The following is a 21,071-nucleotide window of genomic DNA, read 5'->3' as shown; positions in this document are numbered from 1 at the left end:
AGTATGTTTAGGCATAAATTCAAATGTGGCTCAACAAAGACTTTCTTCCATTTAGTAACCCTGTAAGGAGAGAGGATGGGATGGGATGGAATATAATTTAGCTACCTAAAAATGTCAAGGTATCAATTATATCAATWATATTTAGGAAATTCAGAATTTCACTATGGAGGATTGAAGCTTCCCTCCCTCCCCCCAYCAACCTTGAAGAAGTGATTAACTGAGGATGCCTCTCAGCATGGAGACTGCTTGCTGCTATTGTCTCCTGCAGAAACAACACTTTGCTGCTAACTGKTTTAACTGTAGTCTGTCCTTAAACATGTTTTCCTCTAACCACCTTTCAGGATTTGAGAGCTGCTCCATARTGTATATAACAACACACAGAAAAATGTGACAATACTACTCTTTTCCTGACCAGTTTTTTTTCATTCCATCTCTCAAATGTTTGGGTTTTCTTTTTTCCCCCTAGTGCTACTGCAGCAAAAATGCCTGCCTTTTGTTTATGTCTTCCTACACTAGCATTGTGACATCATCAGTGATACCGCCAGGGGAAAAAAATATGCATAGCTGTAGCTAAACCAGCTGTTCGTTAGCAACCCATGTAGTCTCCTTTCATTTCTTCTCATTAATGTACACACAGTAGTGTTTCCTGCTTAAGATATGTGGAAGGTTCTCAGCCACAAAAYATCTGCTCGGTCTGTGTCTTTGGGTAGATGAAAATGATGGCCCTTCAAAATACACTCATTCTTGAGAATGGATTTTTTAAAAACTGAAATGAATGAGAGAGCCTAGAATGTATTCATTACTGGATTTAGTTGTGGGTAATTTTGAATCCTTTATTGGCCGTTTTGTATGATTCAGTGTAATCATAGAGACTGCACGTCAACTGTTACAAGACCTTAATAATACAAATGGAGCAAGATGCCAAGAACAATAAAGAAATGAGTTTTGTCATTGATTTGCATGACGACACAGTAAGGCGAATGAATCTGTTAGTCATGCTTGTCCCTTCTTCCATACAAATCAGCAGCAAAACTTCYACTGACTTTGATAGGACCAGAATAATGCCAGCCATGAGCTACAAGCTGTCATTTATGCTAATGAGAGAGATCTTAAATAGAATAAGGAGCTATTTCATTTTGTTAATGAGAAAACAGTTTCTTTTGCTATCTTACATTATCAAAATGCTCTGAATTATTCTAGAGATAATTTGACTGTTTTGTAGAATAGCTGCATCTTTGCAATGTTAATATTACGGATAATTGCATGTTCGGTACGACTTTTCCGGGTGGAAGAGATACGTTCATTTATCACCACTAGCTCTTTGTAGAAAGCTTTAAATTAGAATATTCAGGGCATTCACTCTGCAGTAGGAATTAAGCTATATCCAAATATTCTAGCATGAAAGCCTGATACTGATAAYGCATTAGTGAAAAAAATCATTAATATTTACCTTTTTCTGTAAGGGCTTTTGTAACATGAATGTAGATATTCACTTATTCGAGTATTAAATACTCAGGTAAATATTAAGGTTTTAAACATTATCAAATGTTATTTAAATTTATAGTTTGTTGTTTATTTTAAACAACAAAACCCAACCCAACCAACCAAACGCACRCATACAAAAACAAACCTGAGTATCACCAACTATTACCAAGAAGAGATTAGACTYCATTGTATTACATAATTTGTCATTTGGATTTGAGAGTAATCCCTGCTCAAATGGCCAATTCTTATTCACCTGAGTAGTCTCACTGAAGCCAGCAAAACTCATTTTATGACCAAAGATTACAGGATAATACCCTTGACTGATGAGACAAATTTAAATCAAGGGCTGCTTTTTAGGTACAATTTTTCTTGTGGAAGCTTGTCCTGCATATAGAGGATAAACACTGGCAGATTAAGTGTTGGCAAAATATTACCTCTTCAGAATATTAATTTCAGTGTGCACTGTGTGCAGAGCGATGCAGACAATGCATGGTTTGTGCCACTCCCCATGAGAAAAAATTTCTTTTAACAAATCTCTTGAATTTTTTCTTGGGCCAGTGTTATGGTAGGAGTGTTTATAATAATTAACAAAAAAAAATAATTGAGGGGTTTTCCATAACAACTGCTGCCTTAATGAGCTAAAGAAGCCTTAGAATTTGTGATTCCTTCCTCATAGTAGACCTCAGCTGATAAAAATATCTGTAGCCGGTGAAATCAGTGGCATGCCTGGCTTCCTCAGACAAAACTCCCATGTGATCACACAGGCAGCCTCAGTGAGCCCGAAGCTGCTCAGCAAGCAGTAGGTAATGAGTCTTTGTGCAGAGTGAAGCTCTTGTGGCTGAACAATAAAGCATATGGTACCAGCAATAAAACACAGTGCTGGGAAATTTAAGAAGATTCTGCTGGAAGTGGGAAGACAGTGAATATGTCAAACGTTATAAAATGACGATCAATCTGGTTTGGTTCCTAATTAATAAAAACAGTGCATGGATTGGAAAAACAACAATTTGAACAGGTCAGTTGTTTTATAGATTCTTCACACACTTCAGCTTTTAAATATAAGTGGGGTTGTTGCTGTTTCCTTATTGTTAATAAAACGAGGTTTTTTTTTCATTTTGTAAGGTGGGATTGGACACAGTAGTGTGATACCAAGCTAAATAAATTGTCTAAGTTCTGTGATCAAATTAATTTAAAAAATGTTTTAACCATTATTCCTATGCAATTCAAACTTCAAYTGTGCATGAAAAATGGGATAGCAAGTAAAATTAAATTTATGCTAGATGGATCATTTACCAATATCATAAAATATTTAGTAACAACAATCTATTATTCTGCTATGTATTCAAGACTAATTCTTTCTCAGTAGGAGATCTGTAGTGTTTGTGTTTGGTTAAAAATAATGTAACATTAGAGCATATCTAACAGGTTTTCTTTCCTCCACATTCTTCTTGGAAATTTTTTTAAGTGGTGTTTGTGTTATTTTTTTATGCAGTTGTATACACACGAGAGTGATACATTATAACCCTGTGCATGCATTTTACTCTAATATTAATGCAAAATATGTTATTATTTTTCGAGCAAGTAATTATTTCTCATAGTAGTTCTTTGTTAATTGAACATAATTATTTCATTTTTTGAAAACTGCTCCCGAAGATTTCTATGGCCTGTGTTGTCCTACAGAGGATAAACAAAATTTATCTCGGCTATCACATAATGTAGAAATTAACCATGTACAAGTTTTAATCCTTAAATCTCTTTACAGTACTGGGTTTGGGTTTTTTTTCCTTTCTTTTCTGCGTGCTGGAGATCGTGAATTAGRTAGCTGATTTTTGGGGAGTATTTCAGCAGAGATGGAGGAAAGGGAGCCGTTGAAAAGCAATTGGAGAAATAAAAAAACTCGAAACGCAGGGAACGGGATGTTCTTCGATGTGTATTTATGATTGCAATGGAGAAATGCGCTTTAAGAATGGCACGTTTATTCGCTGGCTGTGGCCGTGCGGGAAGGCGCAGGGCCTGAYGCTGCCGGGGCTGGAGCGATGCGCTCACGGTCTCTCGGTACAGCTTCGCTTTTGTGCGTGTGCGCTCCCTGCGCTCCCTGCCCTCTGTAATTAAAGAAAGGGAGAAGGGAAAGGGAAGTCCGTGCTCCGGCTGCAGAGCCGGGGGCGGAGAGAGCGGGTCTCCCTGGAAACCGCCGCGGCGGGCGGGCGGCTCTCGCCCGGTTCGGGGCGGGGGGCGCGGGCGCTGCCGCCCGGCTCCGGCGGGGCCAGCGGCGAGGGGCGGGGGGCCGTGCCCAGCATGCCCCGCGGCGGGGGCGGGGCCGGGCCATGCAAATGAGGGGGCGGTGCGGCGCGTGCGGCGCGGAGGGGCCGCGGGCAGGTACGGCGGGCGCGGGGGAGCGCGGGCCGGGCGGCGCCCCCGCGGAGTGCCGGGGCCGCACCTGCCCCTCCGCGGCTGCGGGGCCCGGCCGCAGGGCCCGGGGGCACCGCCGCTGCCTTCGCTTCGGCCGGGGCCGCGCGTCCGCGCGCTATCGCACTCGGAAATGTGGCTTGGCTTTAAGGGCATCATTTTGCAGTTGCAAATATTGCTGAAACCTAGGCGAAGGTGCTTTGCAGTCCCTGCTTTAAAACGGTTCTCCTATAAAAGGTAATTTCATGTTAAAATCCTCATACAGTTTAGCATCTCAGAACGYAGGCCTGTTCATGTTTTGGACAATAGATCAGAAAAAATATGTAAAACTACTTTTTCATCGTACTTACGTGCAGCTATGGATTTATTTTACAGAGAACCCTGGTAATATTGCAGTAACACCTGCAGTATTACCATCAGATTGGATGAGATAATGCTGAATATGGCACTGTATGCTAATTTAAATGGAGAGAATGTAGCAGTATACAGTCATGCAATTATATAATTACTATATTTGTCTAAAATGAGTACAGTGAATTTTAAATTTATGAGGCAGTTAAGTACTTACAGTAAGTGCATACAGAGGTAAAATTAACAGYGTGCAGTAGGATAACCATAGGATCATCCCTACTGTATAGTATTCCCACATTTACAATGGATTCACAACTTTGAAGTGCACCTGTCTTGTCCATTTATATAGGCAGGAAAAAAACACCCRAACATTTTTCCTCTCGATCAGGCACTTCATATTCTTAAACACTCCCAAGTATTCAAGTTAAGATAGCTTAAAGAAAAAATTGGTGAAGCAAAAAGGTGTTGCTACTAAGTTACAGTAATTTTAAGACACGCTTTTCTTTACCCCACCTAAACTGTTGAAACTGTGGTTTATGTAAACATTTTGTGCCGCAATTTTAATGCGCRATGTTGGATCTTTTTAAGAATCATAAATAGAACTAAATCTTTATGTATGTAGCTGGCATTTTGGAAACAGAGGCGTGATTTTGGTCTTCCATGTTACTGAAGTTTTAATTTATTCTGCATCTAGGGAGCCCAAGTCTGGTGTGCGGTGTTTTGGTTTGAATGTGTACAGTGTTTACTGCATAGCTTAGTTTTTTTGTCTTATTTGTTCATTGGAATTTGCATTTATTGTAACATATCTTTGCTTTGGACAGGTGCACTCATTGACTAAACTTAAGTTCAATATTAATTGAAGACCTGTAAGTCATGGTTTATAGTACACAATGGCAAAGGTTTGGAAATTAATTCCAAAGCTTAAAATATTTTCCCTGAGATAGCAACAGATGATTGTGTCGCCTAAAACTTGTACTTRCTCTTAAAATATATTTCTAGTAACTGAACCATGGAGTTTACAGTTGCTTTCCTTTTGAGCAAGCAGGTGGAGTGTCATACTGAAGCAAGRCAACTGTAATCCATTGCAAGATTGGTAAAGATGTCTTAAAGATAAATTCATACATAGTCTGTCGGTGTATCTTTTTGTCCTTATTCTGACCCAGTTAAGATGCTGAGAAAAACTGGATTATAGATATGCCATTTCTCAATAAAATATCCCCAAACACCATCACRTCTTTAAAATGTTGATACCATTTGAAGTCTTACCAGTGAATTTAATCATTGTTGCTTCATTACTCACTTGTAGGTTTTTCTTTGACCCTGGAAAAAGGATTGAATATAGGTAAAAGACAGATACGACTCATCTACAAAAGCAAAAAATACGTATTAGGTTAAAACAGCTCTGAGATAAATGGCATGTCTYTAATTTCTCCATCTCTCCACAGATACAGATACGTATTTTAATGAAACTTGTGAGTTTCAGAGGAGATGGGAGATGCAAGTAATTGCTACCAAAAAAAAACCAARCTAGAAAATGGTGGCCTTTTCTTCCTTCACATTTGCATATAATTCTCTCCTATAGCTCCCATTCTCTAGTCTTATTCCCCACCCTACAAAAGAGGTTTGTATTTTTAGCACCTCTGTTTCAGCTTTCATCACTTAATATAATTTTTCCACAATGAAATAGGAAAAATGGGAAAAGGAACAAAAGCGTGTATCACTATAACAATTTGATGGAAATTTCACTTAATATGTGTAAGTAGACAGCTTACATATTGTGAAGGTGAGGATAAAGGGAAAAGGACCTTCTTGAGATTTTTTAAGGTTTTTCTRTGCTTAAATGCAAAAACGTAAGACAGGATATTTCTTAAAAACTAGCATCAAAATGCATTGGAYAGTTTTCATGTAGGCTTTCAGATTAGATAAGATAAGTGGTTTTTGAATAGTACTTCATAAATAATTTCATGGAATGTATAACTTGAAGTCCTGATTGATTTTGAGRCTGGATTGTTTCCTGCTCTTTCATAAGCAGTAGGGATTTGCATATTTTTTCCATTGTCTGATGTGAAGTAGGAAATGTGGGCTGCATAGTTTGGAGCCTGACCTTCATCTGTCGTTCCTGAGGTATACGGGCAGGAACTACAACATCATTTACCGATTGTAGCTTCACCATCTTATGTGGCTCTTGGATTTTGATGAGGAAATACAAGCAATGGTACCATTATGTAGGAGAAGGCTGCAGAGTAAATAAGCCTGTGTGTTATTTGTAGCTCTCATTAGCATGCTGCCCCTTCATTACATTTATTTATTTAATTCTGGCAAACCCTTTCTGTGCATGCCTAYAAAATAAGTGCTATTTCTCCTGTGTGCCGAGTGCGAGCTGCGGCCGCGGTTCTGGTGCCCGGGACTGGGCTGCGCCGAGGGGCCGGGGCTGCCGCGATGTCTCGGCGGCTGCTGCCGCACCMCCCCGGCAGCTGGGCAGGGCCAGGGTGACAGAGCGGCCCCAGCTCTGCGGCTCCCTGCTAGGGATCTAGGGATCCCCGCTGGGGGAGGAAGGCTTCCSTTTCAAACACATCTCCCTGGGCTGCCGGTGAGCGGGGGTCAGGGCTCCTGCGGTGTCTCACCTGAGSAGCAGCTGGCTGATGCTTCTAGAATGGCTGACATTGTGGTGGCTTTAGGAAGAGCTTAGGTTTTCGAATAGGGATATGAATTTGATTATGAACTATTCAGTGATATAAAATCTGTTCTTTGTTGTTACTGAATGAAGTCTGCTTTTAATGTGTCGCGAATGTGTTAAAAAGGAAGCTGGATTGTGAATGTTTTTATGTGGGGTGATAGCACTGCTTGCTTCCGAAGTGAACTGTGACAGCTGAGCAGGCYATTCTCAGGCAAACATTTTTGTCTCTTAAATATTTAATTTTGGGGGTGGGGTAGGGAACCCCACGACTTGGAAAAATTGAAGTCCTCTCAGAGTTGCCATTGCTTTGCTCTGTTGTCATATCAGAATTTTGAAGCATTCACTTTCAGAGTAGACAGAGRTTTAACTTTGTAGATTTCAATGAAATTGCTCAGTTGTTTTCCATTATGCCCTCCTCACCCACTCCTATTTCTAAACAAGTATCTTTCAATAATAATATGGAAAAGTGAAAATTGCACAGTATTAGCTGTCTCATCTCGGCTCCTTTTAAAAAGACAGAATGATCRGAGATTTGATAAAGCAAAATACATCAAAGAAATAAATAAAACACCTCAGGTTGAAAATGTAAGCCACATACCTTCACGGCAGTGCTTTTCAGAAGAGTGTAATGCAGATAATTAATTTTGTCCCAGCAGACTCCCCTGGCTGAAGTGTCACAGAATGGTTGTAAGGTGCTTACAAGTCAGACAAAGAGATGGGAGTGGGGTCGCTACTCAGCTTCTGTTTATCACTGTGACAAGAGGGCCTTGGGAATTGGATGGGTTCATACTTATTAGACCTGCAGCTCTTCTGTCAGCTTTCTAGTCAAGTTTTAGCTCTGAACTGTAAAGTGAACTGGAAAGAATACTTAAACATGTTTGTTAGTATACAAGTCACTACAGGCATAAACTCCCAATTTTCTTTCGTATTAAAAAAAAAGGTGAAGAGGGTAATCAGTTTTTACACGACCGGGAATGTAATTTTAGGTCAGTCTTACTATGGTTTGTCATGTTGTGTTGATACCACAGACCTTTCCTTTGTGTTGATTATAGACATATGTAGGTGAGTAAGGACCAATGGGTCATYTTTGTTGGCCACAAATATGAAAATGAATTTACTCTTGGAAATTTTGCATGTAATTGAATATGTGCTTTAAAAATCCTTTTTGCAGTTTTCAGTTATGGAAGTTACAGAGAAGACAACTGACTTACAGGGAAATATTTTGGTGTATTGATTACACGTATTTTGTCCATCTTCATAAAAAAAATCTAATTCTATGATACAATGGTCACTAMATATGGGACTTCTTGGTGTAGCTGATATTTTTGACTCATTTCTTAAGGAAATTAGGTTTATGCAGTTATGATTTCTCTGCCTACCATTCAATATGTCTATCATATTTTCCTAATCAGTTTTTTTAACCTGTTAGCTCAGGTTATCAGCTGAAGCTGAAGCAGTCAGTCTTCTTCAAGTATTTTGCAGATGGTTGGTGAGATGGGAAACAAAGGTTGCTAGTTCATAGCAGTAAAAAACAGTTTGCACTGTGACTAAGACCCTGATTATCAAAGGAACCACACGGAGGAWAGCTTAAACACCATGACCCTGGGGAAGAGCATCAGTGAAGCAGCCCTCATACAGTGCCTTAGGTAATCCATCTAGAAGAAGCAAATCCATAAATAATCAAGTGTTGGTTTACCAGATTTTTTTCTCCTTTTTTTAATGTTCTACATCTGTGTCAGTGTCAGAAGAAAACTTGACTGTTGTATTGTATAGATTCACTGTTTCTGYGTTCAGTAGTTTGTTGTGTATGTAATGGAGGCATTTTTGTTGAATTTTCCTYATCAGTGTTAGAAATGATATTATTGCTAAAAATCTCAAGGGTTTTTTAAAAATAAACGTATTGGTTTTTATAGTTGAATAGATACACCATATATGGTGCAAAGTCAAAAGCAAATCCTGTAAACAAATAGCAATTTTGTATCTTTTATTTTTGTGTCATTTTTTATGGGCCTGAATACCTACTTAGTACTGTCTTGGGTGTGCATGAAAAATGCAGATTGTAACATTATATTTTGGTTGTGTATTGTCCTTGATCTAGATAGAAAGCTGAAATTATTATAGCCATAAAGCTATTTTTGAAGATAGTAATTTCAAAACATCACAGCCTTCCAGTAGATATTAATAATTTATGTTTTCCAGTACGAATAGTTTTATTGACTTTATTCTCATGGGAGAAAGATGCACTTAAACATATTTTTACTAATTTTGGCTTTACTCAAGGCCAAACCTTGAATGAAGTCATGATTTTATTGTCATGCCATGGAGCTACGTTCATTTTGTTGGTGGCAATTGAATGTTAGCTCCTGCTGACCAAAATTGTTTTTGTTTTTAGGGGCCTGTTTCATTCTTCATCAAATATTTCTGCTGATGAAAAGAATAGGTTTTCTGATATCCTTTTAGCTGCTGTTTAGTTTCTACCATTTTGTTTCAGCTTTATAGTATAAAACAGTGACAGAGTTTTGGGCTACTGGGGAAGCCAGTCTGTATTTTTACATGACTAGTTATGGCTGTGCCAAATATTTACTTGGTGTCTTAAAAATGTGCACAGCACTGTGATTTTATTAGAGAATTGGGTTAATTATGTTCTTTTTAATGTCAACATTTATTAAAAAGATAAAAAGCTATTATGGGAGTTTTTTATGCTTTTGTGTTTAAAAAAATAAATAAGAAGAAAAAGGGAAAAATAAAAAGCCCATCGACCCAAAATCTTTTGATTGCTTGCTTAAAAGTTGTTGCATGCAAAGACCCAAGCTCATACCATAAATTTTAAATGTCTTGTTGAAATTGGAAGATCATAATCCCACTGTTGAAGTATCAGGGGCTTCACACTGTTTTTCATGTACTCCCTCAGTGATCCTGGAGACTCCTGTAGCACCCAGGTGTGTCAGGGCTTGCATAGGAATAGGAGAAGGTGTTCCTGTAGCTGTGCCTTGTTTTGGGTGGATGTGATAAGACAAAGGCAACAGGTTGGACAAAATCATCTGCCAAGCAGGAATTTGAATGCTGAATTGAGGAAAGTTGCAAGTCTCCATTAGGGAACGTGCTGAGCATGTCTATTGTATAACGCTGCAGCAAAACTGAAACGCAAATGGCTGCTGGCTGTGCACAGGCAGGTCTTTAGTATCTCAGGATTTGGTGCATAATAAGCTAAGACCCTTTTTCATGCTACCTCTGTGATGAATTCTTATTACTAATATTTGTCAAAGCATAGTAAACATGTATGTGAAATGTGTATGCATAAAGAAAACCTATGTTAGAAGAGCAACAAAATTTGAAGTTATGACTAATTACTAAATAACATAAATTTCCATTGTGTGGCCCTCTGTTGTATATTTATTTTGATATCCAAAGCAATGTGTATTTACACCCCTGGGATGCTTGTTGAAGCTAAGAATGTATTTCACAGGGGTACTGCAAATGGTCTATATTAGGGCAGTTTTCTGCTCCACAGATTAGTTCTGCTGAGAAGCTGTGTGTATTAGTATAGATGATCTGTGTTTGCTGATTGTGCTGCTTGTTCAAAGTGAGCTGAGCTAATGCGAAACTTTAGCTATACATTCAGATACATAGCATAGATGGCACAGAACACCACTGAATGGTAACACTCCACYATGAGGACACCTGTATTTTTTTATATCTGCTTTGTATACCTTCTACTTTATAAGTGGCCTCCAGTGATCATGGCAGAGCATGGCTTTGCTATTTCATATATATTTCTCCTAAATAGTGAAGGAAATTTGAAACTCAGTATTTTTGTCTCAGAGTCCCACTTCTGTAGGAAAGGAATCTTTTCATAACCTCTTGTATCAATCCCTTCTCTTGTTTTTTTCTCCCTTCAGTTTTGCCTCTTTCATTGTGCAAGTCTGTGTTATGATTTTCAAAAACCAGCTAATTTAGGCAATTTTTCATGTGTTTAGACACATCTTTGATGTTTCTCAAAATGTCTCTACTAAGAATTTCAAGTCTGTTCAGTAATATTCTTTGGAGTGAGAATGCTTTTCAACCASTATAGTTGCAGAATTTTAAAATATCATTGGTTTTAATGCCGATAAAACATTTTAACCCTTTTTCCTTTTAAAATATTTTTGCCACGTTTAAACTTGTGGAACATATGTATGAAACTTGTAATGAAGATGAGAGAATATGGGTAAAAAGCGAGGAAGTGAGAGCAGGCTTTTCATGTTCCCTCTCCAGAAGAACCCATTTAGAGGTCAGAATAGCCAGCATAATTGATTCCTGCTAGAGGCAGTATGAATTTATATCTTTACCCTTGACTTGACTTTTAGCCTATATTTGTTTAGCCATTTAAATTGTTGTAGCCATTTCTTTCGATCATGCCCTTGGCARTCTCATTGTTGACACTTTCACTACACTTCCTGTGCATTTGAAGTCATAATGCCTGGAAATATTTTTGAAAGCAAGCAKGTAGGCTACAACTAAATACTGTGTAACTCTAATCCCAAGAGTTAATGCTTTCCCAATTAAAGCAAACATTGTGTAGTATAAGGTCACAAGAAAGTTCTGACCAAATATTGAAATTGTAATCTTGATATTATGTTATCTATGATAAGCAAACTCAATGCTTTAAAGATGTAATTAAGGCTGTTTGGAGAGAAAAGTTAATTTTAAGGTGTCTAGAAGATAAAGGAATTCAGCTGCCTTGTATTGAAGAGGAGAGGGGGGAAATTTATGTTCAGAAAAAKAATTTTGAAAATTAAGAGGCTAAACTGTCATTCCCCCTGAGATTCTATTATTTAATACATCTACTTTGTGTACCAAACATTTCCTTGTAGAGTGTTAGGAATGATCAGAATTCCATTGTATTTGAAGACAAGGCAAAATTACAAGGCCAGCAGAGCTAGTTTACTGCTGCAGAGGTGCAGTAGCATTATGTAGGGAGGAGTGTGTGTTTCCTCGCAGTGTTGAAATGGCTGTACCATTCCCTGTCCTTCCAATGGCTCTTTGAGCAGGAATRGTTTTTATCTTGTACTGAGGATTGGCTGTGTCCATTGTGGACTGCAGGCCTTCTGCTTCTGAGTAAGGTTTCAGGATTAGCCTCTAAGTCATGTCCCCTTAATGAAATAAGAAGCAAGGTAGTTGGAGGTKAGACGCTTGAGAGATAAATGTTTTAATCCCCAGTGTCTGTGTGGTTACCCTTCAGCATGGAACCATAGCTCATGCTGTTGGAGCTCCCAGTGCCGCACACTCACAGTCCAGTGCCCACTTCTGAAGGCAGGTACACTATCACGTAACATGTTTCTTGTAAAGATCTGCTGCTGAATGGATCTCATGTCAATTTACACAGTCGAGCAGCTAAGAATCTCACCCAGGTGCTGGAGAGCTGAATCTGTTGTTCAGTAACTGCTGCATCTAAGCTATAGCTTGGTGGAGAKCATCCTGGTCCTTCACTCTGTAGAAAGTAATGCCAAGTTTCATTGTCCAAAGAGAATAGGCACAAGTAGCAGCCAAGTGCTGTACTGTATTTACTGGCTTTTGGGTACATAAACAATTGTTCATGGGTTTGGGTTGGCCCAACCTTCCTGTCCCTTTTCCTTYTCAGCATACACTCATAACAGATTTTCCTTTTGTTCTTGGACACCTTGGTTGGAATAACATGAAGTTTCAGGCTCCCAGGGAGACATCAACATCTGAACTCATCAACATCTGAACTGACATYCATTCAGACATCTCAAATCTCTGTAGCGTTGGGTATCTGCAGAAGTGCCTTTATGCTAGGGGAATTTGAAATTGAGACCCTGGAAAAGCTCACATGGCTATGAACAAGACAGTTTGGTGATTGATTGGCAGAGCCTTCTAGGAAAGGGGTTTTGGTCTGACAGCCAAAGACTAGGATGTTGGCGTAATTTCTAAGTTACTGATTGCTCCAATGAAAGCAGCTGTTGCTCAGTGAACAGACAGTAATCAGCCATTTTCAAGTCCCTGTGCCCTTACATGGAAGAGACTGAGTGGGTGTAACTGTGAGGTGCCAGTGTGTACCTGCTGAGATGGCACATCACTCCCTCTCTTCTTGTTTTGTAGCACTAGGAAATCTGGCACAAGTTCTCAGAGCAGAAACAAATTGGCTGTGTTGGGACCAGGGCTCTGGTTACTCTCTCTGTTACTCTCACAAGCTATACCTTCTGATGGTAATCTGCATCTTGTTCTGGGGGTTGTTAACTCAGAATTGTGAAGAATCTGAGTCGTAAGCAAGTGCACAAGTGTTTTCAGACGTGCAGTTTCTTGCTTCTTTTCTCTTCCTTGTTCTTGGTGATGAACAGTTCAGTTCCCACATTAAAAGTGGAGTAGTGTCCACAAGAGGCTGTATGGTTTTGAGGAGCTCCCCAGAGGCAGGCTGTTAAGGGTTGCACAGCTGTGAGATTGAGAGTGTCGGCAGGAACATGCCAGGTGCTTTCCAGCAACTGCAGCCATTGGACAGAACTCCCAGCTTTGGAATGAGGAATTCARTGCTGCATTCCTTATTTGTCTCTATCACTATTCCCTCCTTGCACACCCCCCAAATATAAAGGCATTTCCTAATTCTGTACAGGATCAGCATATGCACTCTGTCTCCCATGTAATATAATTGCTATTGGGCATTGAAATGGAAATATCTCTGTAATATAGCAACAAGATATCAATGACTTCTCTTCAGCTGTTTCCACTTCGTGAGGAGTACCTGTGTACATGGGCTTCAATCTAGTACGGCATGCTGCTAGACAGTTGTGTCTTTCTGCTGCTGTTTACTGTCCAGAATATTGTAGAAATTAAAATTGCTGTGATTTTGAAGGGGGTGTGGCTGTCGTTGCAGAAGATGTGTTTCGTTGTGCGAGATGTGTTTTTCCTCACAGAAAACTAATAAAAAACTTGTTGCCTCAGGAGACCAAGTCAAGTGAATTTCTAAGAGGCATATAACCACATTTCAACCTTATGCTTAGGGGAAATTGACTGCAAGGATGAGGAAGCAGAGCTGTGTATCTACAGTGGTTTTGGCTGGATTTTGCATCCCATTGCTTTCCACTGAAGCATTAAATAGTGACTGCTCCTGGAGACAGGATATTAAAGTTGGTGCAATCGCATGTGTGGTTCTTAGACCTTTTAGACTCTTAAGAAGTGAATGAACTCCCTTTTTATAAAACTTTTGTTCTAGTCCTTGTAATTAAATAATACCATAAAAATTATGTATAATGTATGTTCAATTTCTAGTTTTGACTTAAAAAGGCAAGTTTAAACCTGCTTGTAACTCCCTCCTGCTGTGCTTAGGAGCTGGCATGCATGGTAAAATGCTTTGTCAGCAAAGTTTAAGGCATATAATTAAAACTAAATTTCTGTTACATTGGGAAGAAACCACTGTGTTCTTGCCCCTTCAGCTCCTGGATTTCACATAGACAGACTTCAGTGTTTGCTGAATTCTGATTTTGAATTAGTCTTACAGACTCTGTAACCTGGTGAGTCCTACTTTTTCTTTCCTTTTTCTTTTCTTTTTTTTTTGTAGTTCTCATTCTCATATACCCGCTTTTATGCTGTTATAACTTCATACCAGGCCAAGAGGTTGGAAATCTCGTCACGTTGTCACTTGGTTTTTTCCAGGAAAGAAACTGGTGTTGAAGGGAGCTATAGGAGAYATTGAAAGTACTTAGTATAAGACCAAGGGTGAGCAAAGATGGCAGAGAACCTGCTAAAGTGTTGTGCTTACAGGGTCAGAATATAGGGGCTACATCCCTGAGACTACCTCTGTACTAATTAAAAAGATAAGAAAAATGCAGACTTGGGACTGGGTTCTCTGGCTTCTGCTGCCAAGTGGCAGGACATAGCTCTTGTCCACAATGGCTAAGCTGTCAGGCCTCTGCCAAAACCCAGGTGCCCTGATCCAGCCTGCCTGCTGGGAATAGTTCTGGCACCTGCTTCATCCTGTGCTATCCAGGAGAGTGTGAAATGGCCTGAGCCAAAACCCTGAAATGTGCTAATTGTTACAACGTTTTGGCCACTAGTGGAATCTCTCATAACCATGTCTTCTTTAGTAGCCATTTWGCCCAGCCTATGAAAGCTTCCTCACAGATACATCGTGGTTTTAAATATAGAGCCATWGAAATGTTGGTTGGAAAGGAGTTTTAGAGGTTACCTTGTTCTACTTCCTGGAAGGAGCAGAATGTGGCTGGTTGAGAATTAATGAGTCCTAAAGTCTTTATTTTTCTTGCTTTCAGTAGGATTTGGCAGAACCCTGTGTCAAGTCCATAGTGCTAGGTGTGTCCCTGGCAAGTATAGTATGTCATCAATCCCAAACAAACCTTTTTSCCTGGATAAGTGTTAGGAATGTTTTTGCAGTGCTGCAGGCAGCCTGATGGCAGCAGTGTGTCCTCTGGGCGGGCTCCATCTGTTCTTGATCTCTCCTCAGTTATGTTTATTACATGSAGTGCTTCTACCTCTGCTGTGTCACGGTTTAGGAGTAGTACCCCTCAATAAAATGCTTCCACAGAAACTCTCCAAACCACACTGCTGCTCACAGGCTCCCACACTCTTCCTCCACCCTGCAGTGGGCTGGAGAGAATAATTGGAGACACAGAAGGTGAAGATCATGGGTTGAGATAAGAACAATTCCCACATTGAGATAAGAAAAGGAATAGTTATAGTGGCAAAGGGTACAAGAAATGTTATTGATCTCTGTAGAAACCCACAATAGACAACACTTGACCACTCCCCTCTTCCACGAAACCCCCACAGCTCTCTCTGCTTGTAATTGGAGCTGTAAGGAGCCTCTACTCCCCAGAAAAAACTCTCTGTCTCCTGCCCCCAATAATGATGTGAGGTGGTATAGAATAGAATTGGTGTTCTGGCCAATTCTCTTTTTCTGCTGCAAAAATGAACCTTGTCCTGGCCAGCACGGGGACATTCTTCTCAATTTCTGCTTGAATACTTAGCTTTATAATATTCCACTCAACCTCAGGAACATTTAGGCATTTCATTTCTTAAATTTGGTGCAACAGAATAGTTTAGGTTGGAAAAGACCTCAAAGATCATGGAGTCCAGCCATTAACCTGACAAGTCCGCCGCTAAACTATTTTCTCAAGCCTCAGATCTATATGTCACTTAAATGCCTCCAGGAATGGTGACTCTGGAATGACTTCCCTGGGCAGCCCATTCCCATGCTTGACCACCTTTCAGTGAAGAAATCTTTCCCAGTATCCAATCTAAACCTCCCTTGCCATATCTTGGGGCCATTTCATCTCATCCTGTTACTTGTTTACTGGAAGAAGAGGCCAGCCCCCACCTGGCTAAAAGCTCCTTTAAGGGAGTTTTAGAGAATGATGCGGTCCTCCCTGAGTCTTCTTTTCTCCAGACTGCACATCCCCAGCTCCTTCAGCTGCCCCTCATACGAGTCACTCTCTAGACCTTCACCAGCTTCACTGCCCTTCTTTGGACTCATGCCCAGGTTAGTGTCATCTGCAGATTGACTGAGGAGACACTYGATCCTCTTGTCCAGATCACTGATAAAGATGTTTAAACATCTGAGCCCTGGGAAACACCACAAGTGACCAACCACTGGATTTAATTCCTTTCCCCACCGCCACTGTGGGCCCTCCAGCCAGCCAGTTTTTACATCCAYCCAAGATGTAAGCAGCCTTCTCCCTGAGGATGCTGTGGGAAACTTTGTCCAAGGCTTTAGTAGAGCCCATGTAGACAATACACACAGCCTTTGCCTCAACCACTAGGCAGGTCACTTTGTCATAGTGTTGGAAATGATAGTGACAATAGGAGGAAAACAGGTTAGTCAAGGGGGCCTGCCTTTCATAAACCATGGTAGCTGGGAGAGGAGAAAGTTTGGGAAGCAGAAGAACTGGTGTGAGTGGCTTCTGAAATCCAGGTATTTGTAGAGCAGAAATGAGTATATGGTCTTTGTGTCTTCACTGTCTTTTATCTGCCTGTAATAGTGGAATTAGCAGATCAAATTCTTAAATGGCCATGTGAACACTGGTTACATCATATGTATTTAGCAGTGGGAACTGTAATGTTCAGGATGATTCCTTCTTGCATAGTTTCATCCCTGATTGTGAACATTCCTTCCTCCTGTGGCAGCCAAGGGAGGGACCAAGTTAGGCTCTTTGAAGAGAAACTAATTTTTTTCTTTGAAATTTCACAACATAGCCTCGAAGAATCCAGAGATACTGTGTGGGAAATACACTCTCTGAAAGCAATCTTTTACAAATTATTCTAGTGAAACAACCATCTCCATACATGTCAAGTTAGAATAAGATTTAAGATTTTTTTCCTTCTCTATGGCTTCATTCTCTCCTAATTAGTCATATATAATTTCTTATTAAATGAATATTCAAGACTGGAAGTGACAATTTACTGCTGTTTTGAAATAAAATTTACTTTGGAGGTTACGTTTGCATATTCTGCAGCTGGATGTTTCAGTGCCTCATTGCCTCTGTTCCTGTTACAGGTACATGTGACAGCATTGCAGCAATGAGTGGAATTTTAAAGAGGAAGTTTGAAGAAGTTGATGGCTCCTCACCTTGTTCCTCTGTGCGGGAATCAGATGATGACATCTCCAGCAGTGAAAGTGCTGATAGTGGTGATAGTGTCAATCCATCCACTTCTAATCATTTTACCCGTAAGTATTAACTAACTCTGTATACCTAAAGGATTATTTCCGTTTCTCAAAATAAAATAAATGTTGTGGTTAGGTAAGCATGATAATTTTTAATTGAACAGATCATAAAATGGACTCTCTGTGATTATCAGTTTGTGACTTGCTCAAAATTACTTAGTACAATAAACTTACATCCTTTTGACTTCATTTCTGTTTTACTGTTTGTTATTGTAAAAGTTTGAAGTCTGTTGGGAGGGCCTATTTACATTTCAGTTACGTAGCTGTAGTTAATGCTGGGAGTTGTGTTCAGAATATTTCAAACAGGTACTGTAGGGAAAGTGCTTCAACTCAGTTTATTTTTCTTAGCTAAATGTATTGCAGCTCTCTGTAATGCAGTATTGGTGAGACTTTGTTAAAGACAGTATAAGATTTCTTTTATTTGTAATTGTTTTATATTGTGTATGGTACACAGAATTTCAGTAGCTTCTGCTTTGCAGGTAGCAGAGGATCTCTCGGTACTTTGCAATGGTTTTATGTACAAATAAGAATTTGGTCTTAAGTTAGCAAAGCTACATTTGCAGCATAAGTTTCTGGGAACAATGAATTTATAGTTTATGTTTGCAGTTTATGGTATTTGTTTTAGGTGATTATATTGTTTATTATTAGTGACCTGCATGTTCTAAAAAGCAAGGGTTTGCCTCCTTCAACTCTGTTGCATTTAGATCTCCCCTGTGGAGTTACTTCTTAACTGAGCCAAGGAGAAGATGAGGCTCCTCATCATTGCCTGTACAGAATGTGGTCCATGTAACTAAGTGATTGGGATTGTGCCCAGAAACCACATGGTAGCATGTGTTTGTAGCATGTGATGCAAATGTTCTTACACTTGGCTCGTCTACCAGGTGCTGCTGTTCAGTTTGGGTGGGCGTTTGGATGCGAGGGTTTGAATCCTCTTTGCTCTGGTATGGAACATTCCTATGCACAGGAGGGACAGGCACAGCTTTTCAAATGGTTTACGTGGAACACTCTGGAGGTGCTATATGATATTTAAGATGCTGTCCTAGTAGAGGACCTGTTTTACTGAAATGCCACAAATGAGTAAGTGACCCAGTAAACCTCTTTAGTAGTATTAAGAAATACCTTCATGACAGTATTATCCTCCTKCTAATATTTTAACATTTGCRCCTGTTARAGAGGTTAGTTGATTATTCATCATTCACTGAAAACAGGCTTTTTACAGCAGTTATTCCCACCCACACAGAAAACCACAATTTTATTGTGAATACACAAATGATACAATGAAAGGGAATGATTCAGGGGACAAACTTGGAAGTTGTACATTCATGTAACAATAAGCTTTAATTGTAATTGACATCAACAAATTATTTTAAAGGAACTTCCCTTTCTGTAAGAGAAACTATAATATTTCARTGTTATGATGAATAATTTGTCTAACTGAAATTTTTGTGGCCAGAGTAGTAAATGTTTATCTGTGCTGCACTCATGCACATGCAGAAATTGTACATATTACATTTTTAAAAAAATACGTATGTATGTATTACTTGGTGATATAGAAATAGAGCAGATAGTTTGCATGTGCATTGATATTACTTCTGTTAAAGTATTTTCTTTAGTACAGATGCACCAGCCTAAATTCCAAGAAATTAGATACAGAACCCCCATATTATGTAAGAGCTACTGTGTGCTACCGATCTGAAAATTGCATGCACATATAATGTATGCTAACAAAACTGTTAACAGTGTGTATGAAAGGTTTTTTTGTTAATGCCTTAAACTCATTCATCTTCCATATTAAAAGACAAGAGCTTTTTGAAGTTGAATATTTGAATCTTTGAATTTTTAAGGATGACTTCTATGACACTTCTTCAGTGAGCAGACTGAAAACAGCCAGTACAGAAATAAGGCYGCTCTGTTATATGGGTGAAATAATTCCTTGCTCTGTTATGTGCCTGAGTACCTCCTTGATGGAGGTTGTCTTCCTAAGCTATTTCCTGGCATGTTATACCATTTTCTTTTCTATTTAATGAGACACTGTCAGATCTTATGTCCTGTCTTTTTTCCAGTCTGTTTTCATACAGGTGAATAAGAAGTTCTGTATAAACTCTCTTACTGACTGGAAAAGAGGGAGTGGGTTGTGTGACTTGTAATCAACATCACGATCTATATATTAGAAAATTGAGAAAAAAAAATCCTGACATGGTCCTCTAAGTCTTGTTTTTCCTTTCTAATTGGCCTGACAAAGAGATGATTTTAAATTGCTTGTTACTACAACCCCTTCAACACTTCAGCGTGCAAGGCAGTTTGCATCTAAATCTGTCTACAACTGATGCATCCCTGTAATTACACTACCCTTGAAACAATATCTATTGGGTCAGATAAACAGAAGCCTTTCASTGATCCTGCTCCATTAGTCTTAAGGTTGGTTTAACCTATGCCAGCTAAATGAGGCATACAGCTGCTGTGGATCATTCAGGTAGGGCAGAACTACCAGCATATAGTTTTGTTCTCAGCAATCAACCCTGTAGTGCATTGGCAGAAAATACATGACTGAGATGGCCCTAAGGGCTATTACACAGGGACAAGTACAGAGTTTCTTTAATAATATATTCTGTTAAAGAAATAAAGACAGCGGTAACAAAATAATTAATAAATTTATCTGGGGAGGTGATCAGCGCCAGCAGGAGGTGGTGCCATCACACAGTCTGGTTGATGTCCTCCATCATTATCTCTCTGTTGTCATTAACATTATTACTGTCATGTTACAATCAGAGGTCCCATCATTCCACTAATTAGGGTCCTGTCTTTAGAGTGTTGGATGCCTTAGGTTCATTAGGAATGTGGCAGGTCACTGAGGGCTCTGAGAAAGCCCTTTGGTCTCCAAGTGCTTTCCATCTTTTGATTTTGCTGCTAAACATAGTGAGGACTTTGAAAATACAAGTGCATCCCTGTTCCAGTTCCTTCAATAAATTTCTGTAAGGCACTGTTTGAATTTTCTAGGGTTGCTAACATAGTGAGATTGCCTCATCTATGTGGCCATGCATGACTTGAAAGAAGGTGTGAAATCCTTAGGAAGGTGCAGATTCTCCTGAACTATCTTTATAGAAGGATAAAGTTTTATTTGGTGTAAGGTYAATAGCACAAGACCTGAGCTTGGAATTTAAGCTGTGTGTTTAGTTGCTGGTTAATGATACAGATCTAAACGAGTTAGAAGTGGTGGTGCTGGTTTACTATGGGGAAACACTTAGGTGTAGCTAAATGCAGGTATTCCTTTTCTCAGCATTTTGCAGTTACTTATGTTTCCAGCAACCAGGCTTGAAATTTCCTTGTTAATGAGGATATGTTCTTATTACTATWTGTTGACTCATGTTATGAAATGCTAACAGGCTGAGAGGTTTTTGTATTTGGTTTTAAAATAAGTCGGCTCATCTGAGCAGTAAAAAGAAATGCAAATAATGTCAGTGAAATTTAGTGCAATGCCTTTGC

General features: G+C 39.4%; 1 protein-coding gene across 2 annotated transcripts in view; it reads left to right on the top strand.

Moving 5' to 3' along the window:
- Nucleotides 1-21,071, top strand: part of CSRNP3 (cysteine and serine rich nuclear protein 3) — a 96,873-nt gene that overhangs the window by 51,748 nt on the left and 24,054 nt on the right. Inside the window, exons 1-2 of one of the 2 annotated variants that reach the window (XM_057371734.1) lie at nt 3,975-4,128; nt 17,421-17,591. In XM_057371734.1, the coding sequence (XP_057227717.1) occupies nt 17,444-17,591 (148 nt within the window). In that variant the 5' untranslated portion in view covers nt 3,975-4,128; nt 17,421-17,443. Of the gene's footprint in view, nt 1-3,974; nt 4,129-17,420; nt 17,592-21,071 lie in introns of those variants that run through there. The other variant, XM_057371733.1, reaches the window with a different exon arrangement.

The sequence above is a fragment of the Malurus melanocephalus genome, unplaced genomic scaffold (genome assembly GCF_030028575.1).
Source record: "Malurus melanocephalus ecotype Western Australia unplaced genomic scaffold, MMel_1.1 scaffold_155, whole genome shotgun sequence".
Taxonomy (NCBI): Eukaryota; Metazoa; Chordata; class Aves; order Passeriformes; family Maluridae; genus Malurus; species Malurus melanocephalus.
This window is presented reverse-complemented; position numbering and strand designations above follow the sequence as displayed.